The sequence below is a fragment of the Danio rerio genome, chromosome 4 (genome assembly GCF_049306965.1).
Source record: "Danio rerio strain Tuebingen ecotype United States chromosome 4, GRCz12tu, whole genome shotgun sequence".
NCBI lineage: Eukaryota > Metazoa > Chordata > Actinopteri > Cypriniformes > Danionidae > Danio > Danio rerio.
This window is the reverse complement of record NC_133179.1, coordinates 1,172,461-1,179,573: the sequence shown is the minus strand read 5'-3', so window position 1 is coordinate 1,179,573 and position 7,113 is coordinate 1,172,461. Positions and strand designations below refer to the sequence as shown.

At 31.6% G+C, this 7,113-nt stretch overlaps 1 protein-coding gene across 1 annotated transcript; it reads right to left on the bottom strand.

The window, feature by feature from the left end:
• Positions 1-5,099: 5,099 nt before the first annotated feature.
• ripply2 (ripply transcriptional repressor 2) lies at positions 5,100-7,113 on the bottom strand. The gene is given in 3 exon segments (NM_001039109.1): positions 5,100-5,435; positions 6,694-6,755; positions 6,954-7,113. Coding segments are annotated over 3 exon segments (330 nt in total). The 5' UTR covers positions 7,059-7,113; the 3' UTR covers positions 5,100-5,272.

Below are 7,113 nucleotides of genomic sequence, written 5' to 3'. Positions count from 1 at the left end.
AATTAATCCTGTAATTGTTATTTATATAAATATATAACAAGAACTCATAAATCACATAATTCTTTTTATTAATATTATTAATAATAATAAAAAAATCACCCCCTAAAAATTTTATTAAATCTATTTTGGGTCATTTAAAAATAATCAAATCAAACATAATGGTGTGAATTTTTCTTGTAAGACCTTCCTGTATAATGTGATGCTGTTTAAACATAACATAAATCGGTGTAAATGCATAATGCTGAGCTCTTGCGCCACCTGCCGGCATATTCACACACACCCCAACACTTAGTGTCGCACCTCATACACTCTTATCTCTTCCACACTTTTCCAGACATGAAATAAACACTTCTGCACACACATGAACAGAAACTGCAGATTGATGACCAATCAGTGTATAGAGGGAGATCAGAATTGGAGGCTCAGACACAGGAGTTCCCACACTCACACAACTCTTCAAGAGTGCTAAATTACACACTCTCTAAAACACACACACACACAAATTCACACACACTCTTTCTTGACACTCTGTCATGGGAACGAGTTCAGTCAAATTTCACTGCTGTACGGCTAAGAGAGGTTGAGCTCTCTCTCTCTCTCTCACACACACACACACACACACACACTCACACACACGCACACAATGCAATACAGGTCATTATTATTATTATTAATGTTAATTCTCCTCTAAATAACTTCAGAACTTCAAACAAATAGACTATAATAAATAGACTAAAGTTTTAAAAAATATACTTGCATTGTTTGTTTAAAAGTTAATATCAATAACATCACTACTATATACAAGAATAATTAGTTTCACTGAGAATTTGCTTGTAAATTTTTGTTTAACTGACATTAAATGTTGTTTTTATTAAATTATTATTATTATTATTATTATTATTAACTTGTACAGAAAGCGCAACGTAGAAAATGAAATGATTTAAAGTGCAATAATAAGCACTAAAAATAACAAAATACAACTTTTATTCAGTCTTTATTTAATCAGCTGTTTAGATTTAGACTTATTTACAACAAAGCCTGAGATTCACCTCACAGTCACCTTTTTTAGATTATATAAAAACAATAATAGTGGAATAATTAGGATTAAACTAAGTCTGATACAGTCTCAACTTGACCAGAATTGTATAGTTTTCCTGAATCCCCTTTATTTTGGCAGTGGTATATTCCAAACTAATGATGTCCAGTCAGCAGAGTTTCCAAGTAAGATCAAATGGGGTAGATGCATAGTTTCAGGATGAAAACAAAACTTTTGAATATAAAAAAATGGCAAAAGCTTGAAAAAGAGGACAGAAATATATAAAAATGTTTGTATAATTAAGTTTAAAATGAATCCATTAAACCTTTTAAAGTAAATAAGACTATAATAGATAACACCATAAGTAAATCTAGCATACAAGTAGTAAATACACAAATATATTAAACATTTAGTAGTACTTAAATATCCCAGATTGTCATTTTAAAACTTAACGCATCACTTATATCATGAGCTGTACTTATTTCACTTCATTCATTTTAATTCAAGGTATATTTCATGAATAATCAACAGGATAACATGAGCTTGACCTGGTCAGAGATCAGCACAGTGTGAATCTACACACATACCTAATGGACACCATGACAGTGCTAAATAACACCCTCACACACACACGCGCACACGCCGGTTTACTCTATTATAACACCTCAATACACACACACACTGCTTTCCCACGATCATAAAACAAGGGCGATTAACAACACACTCACGATTAACCATCAAATATGTTTTAAACATTGCATTTTCACTAAATGTACGCACTAAATTATTTGTATCATAAATTGTATAACAGTGGTTTGTTCTGGAGACAATCCAAAACTAATAATGCTGAAGGGGGTGAATAATATTGACCTTAAAATGACTTTAAAACAGAGAGAGAGAGAGAGAGAGAGAAGTCTGTGTGTCTGAGAATGAAGCTGTAAAAACTGTCCATCATTCACACGTCTGTATGGGTCATGACCAGAGCTGGGTGGAGTATTTATGAACTCAAATCACTTACCGATAAGAAATTACTTGGCAAAACATGTCAATAATATAATCTTTCAGAATGCACACTTATTGTGATATAATCTGAGTACTTCTGGATTACATTTAGATTACTTTTGTGCTTAAGTTTATTTGTTGACGCGTGGTATGGTAATATGGGATAGACTTTAATTGTAATATAATCTCTCTACTTCGATTACATTTAGATTACTTTTGTGCTTAAGTTTATTTGTTGACACATGTGGTATGGTAATATGGGATGGACTTTATTTGTAATATAATCTGACTACTTTTGGATTACATTTAGATTACTTTTGTGCTTAAGTTTATTTGTTGACGCATGTGGTATGGTAATATGGGATGGACTTTATTTGTAATATAATCTGACTACTTTTGGATTACATTTAGATTACTTTTGTGCTTAAGTTTATTTGTTGACACATGTGGTATGGTAATATGGGATGGACTTTATTTGTAATATAATCTGACTACTTTTGGATTACATTTAGATTACTTTTGTGCTTAAGTTTATTTGTTGACACATGTGGCATGGTAATATGGGATGAACTTTAATTGTAATATAATCTCACTACTTTTGGATTACATTTAGATTACTTTTGTGCTTAAGTTTATTTGTTGACGCGTGGTATGGTAATATGGGATAGACTTTAATTGTAATATAATCTCTCTACTTCGATTACATTTAGATTACTTTTGTGCTTAAGTTTATTTGTTGATGCGTGGTATGGTAATATGGGATAGACTTTAATTGTAATATAATCTGACTACTTTTGGATTACATTTAGATTACTTTTGTGCTTAAGTTTATTTGTTGACACACGTGGTATGGTAATATGGGATAGACTTTAATTGTAATATAATCTGACTACTTTTGGATTACATTTAGATTACTTTTGTGCTTAAGTTTATTTGTTGATGCGTGGTATGGTAATATGGGATAGACTTTAATTGTAATATAATCTCACTACTTTTGGATTACATTTAGATTACTTTTGTGCTTAAGTTTATTTGTTGACACATGGTATGGTAATATAGGATAGACTAACTGTAATGTAATCTTCCTAATTTTGGATTACATTTAGATTACTTTTGTGCTAAATTTTATTTGTTGACACATGTGGTATGGTAATATGGGATAGACTAATTGTAATGTAATCTCACTACTTTTGGTTTACATTTAGATTACTTTTGTGCTAATTTGATAAAAGATATGCATAGTAAAGTATGGTAGACATTGATGACAATGTAATCTGACTACATTTGGATTACATTAAGGTAGGGCTGCACGATTAATCAAAAAAATCATTCGACCCTACACGCGATCTTAATTCAGCTTTTCTACGATTCAGCCAATTAAATTTTCAAGGTCAGGAGAGACGAGTAAAGGCGGTCACAAGTCTACACAGGAACATGATAACCTTCAAATGGCGTTAAAAGTACTTTATTTATAATGTGTAATTCACCCAGAAATGTCTTTTCTGTCTTCATTGTAATGATGTATTCCCGGCAGCGAAAACACACGTGAGCTGACCGCAAGCTTTTTGTTTACTGCCAAGAACGTGCACCAGTGACGGCTACTTTAGTGAACAGAACCTGCATAGGCTGTGAATAACAGGTAATGAAGTTGTAAATAACGTTCAGTTTGTTTCACAGAGCAATCGTTTGAGAGTCGCGCTGATAGAATGATTTGCATGTGTGTGTGTTCATCACAGTGACGGCAGCCATGAGCCACTATCGGAAATGAAAACGAAACTGGCCACACATCATTTAAATGAGCATATCTGTTAAAAATCACAAAATGCGTTTATAAACTAGATTTTTAAACTATTATTTTAGCAAACTGCTCAGATTAACAAAGATATTATGTATTGAATGACAGTTTTTATACAACTATGCACACAACTAATATGGGTCCTGCTTTATATTAGGTAGCCCTGTTATGTACGCTAAAATTAATAATTCGTAATTTTTATAAACATGATTTGCACAATATTATAAAATCCAATTCTTAAATAGACAGACACTTAAAGATACTGTTAAAATTTAATTTGTATACAATTAAACAAAAAATTATTAAGAGTCGCACTTCATATGAAGTGGCCCTAACTAATATAATTACACTAAAGTTAATTACAATGTTATTATCATATGAAAACATGTTCTTACATTGTACTTATGGTTGATTAAATACCTCACTGTATTTACATCTGTAATTAATTACTGTAATTACATTTATGAGTACAGTGTGCAGCATCTGTAAGTACACCCCTCACAAGTCTATCTTTTAAATTCATATTTTTAATAGGAGGCTATAGGAATTTAAAACAACATTATATTTGTGCATATACATTAGATTAGTCAGTACAGAAGCCAAATCTGAAGCTAATCTAACAAAATAACTTTCTATAACGCTCCAAAAACGAGTACAGCCAAATTTACATGTTATAGAAAATTATTAAATACAAATTTTAAAAAAGAGGAAAAATGAAGAGAAGCAAAAAAATAAAATAAAAATTGAAAAATGTAGTTGAAATTTTGTAGGCTGTAATGTTTTTTGTTTTTTTTGCAATGTTTTGCTTGAAATTAATTGTATTATCTTTCCACTTCTAAATATGTTTGGTGACTAAAATATTATTTAAATAAATATATCTGTTTAATAAATCTGTTTTGTTTAAATGCACCAAAATACACCGACTATATTCGCTGAGAAATAGATAAAAATATTCATTATCAAAATGGGCTGTATTCAATTATGCTGAGCACTGCACACTCTTGACCATCCCTTCCTTACCTCTTAACCCCTTATCCGTATCCCACCTCAAGAGCACCAGAAGTGTTTTGCAATACATTATGAATATATTAAGTACATTGTGTTTATATTTTGATACATTAAAATGCTGAATAAATCTCTGTTAAGCTTGTGAAATATAAAAAAAATAATGATAATTTAGTCTTCAGTTGTACTTGTGTGCCTTATTTTGACATCACTGTGATACAAAAATGACCAAAAACAACATCTCAAATATGAATACGTTTATTTCAAGTCAATAAGTTACACTTAGTATAAAGAATAATTTATGATAAATACCAAAATTTAAAGTACATTTACATTCAGCGTCCAGTCTTATGTACATATCCACAACTTATTTACACGTGTGAGCGACGTAAAGTGAGATCAGTCTATAAATAATGCTTTAGCGGAGAAGCTGTTCATCTGAGCTCTTTCTCGTCCTCTTCATCACTGTAATCCTCCTCATCCTCAGTGTCTGGATCCTTATACAGGCAGATTGTGGCCTGGACTGGGTAGTTTCTCAGAAGAACCTCCGCGTCCTCGTACAGATAATCGAAACACTGGGATTTGGGCCAAAACAACCTGCAGATATCAAGTTTAATGGTGAGTTTCAATGCATTGGATTATTACAAATCTACACTGTATGAAAATGCTGGGTTGTTTTAATCCAACACTGGTACAGATATTGATTAACCCAACAGCTGGATTAAACCAAACCCAGTTAATTAATTAAAAACAACAATTAATGTACTTTAATGAAGTTTGATACTGACTTTAAATGCTTTACATTATTACAAATCTACATTGTAAACAAATGCTGGGTTGTTTTAACCCAACACTGAGACAAATTTTGACAAACACAAAAGTTGGATAAAAAAAACTGTTAATTAATTAAAAAATAATAATTAATGTTATTAAAAACGTGTGACAGTGACTTTAAATGCTTTAAATTATAACAAATCTACACTGTATGAAAATGCTGGGTTGTTTCAGTCCAACACTGGTACAGATATTGATTAACCCAACAGTTGGATTAAAACCAAACCCAGTTAATTAATTAAAAACAACAATTTATGTTGTTTAATGAAGTTTGATGGTGAGTTTGAATGCTTTACATTATTGCAAATCTACATTGTTAACAAATGCTGGGTTGTTTTAACCCAACACTGGCACACAATTATGACAAACCCAACAGTTAATTAAAGCAGTTAATTCATTAAAACAGCAGGTAATGCAATTAAAACGTTTAACAGTGAGTTTAAATGCTTTACATTATAACAGATCTACACTGAATGAAAATGCTTTGTTGTTTTAACCCAACGCTGGGTCAGATATGGACAAACCCAATAGTTAGAGCAAAACAAAAACAGTTAATCAGTTAAAAACAACAATTAATGTACTTTAAAAGTTTGTCGGTGAGGTAAATGCTTTAAATTAGCTGCAAATCTACACTATATAAAAATGTTTAGTTGTTTTAACTCAAAACTGGGACAAATTTTGACAAACCCAACAGTTGGGTAAAGAAACCTGTTAATCTTTTTAAAAAACAACAAATAATGTAATTTAAAAAGTCTGACAGCGAGTTTTAATGCTTTAGATTATACAAATCTTTACATTGTTTAAAAAATGCTGGGTTGTTTTAACCCAAAACTGGGTTAAATATCGACAAATCCAACTGTTGCGTTAAAACAAAGAAGAAAATTAATTAAAAACAACAGTTAACATAATTTTTAAAAAGCACCCCAACATTGGGTTTGTGTTGGGTTGAAACATCCCAGTATATTTGTATATGAGTGTGTATTATTCAGCATTCTGATCTCAAATGAAGTGTTTGACATACTTGACTGGGTGTTTGAAGATGGAGAGCTTGTGCTGTTCATCATCGGCTGGTCTTTTATAAGGCTGTTGAAGTAAAGAAAGACATTTTAGATCAGATCCTTTGCTCACAGCTTAAACTCTTAACATGCTAGATTGTTTTAATTTAATAGATATGGACACTCCAAATGTCATTTTTAACTGGGTTTGTATATATTTCAACCAATGTAGAGTTGAGACCCAGCATTTTTAGTATAAGATATTACGTTGGAAAACTCAATATACCTTATAATCTGGAGCTTTGCGACTGGTTTGGCTGAGCCAGGGTCTCCAGGGTTGATTCGCGTCCATTTCAGAGTTTAACCCGCTCGTGAAAGTGATGTTCTCCATAGTGTCCGTGGAAAGAGAGTAAGTCCGTGCGCTGCTGTTTGTTTCCGATCAGAAT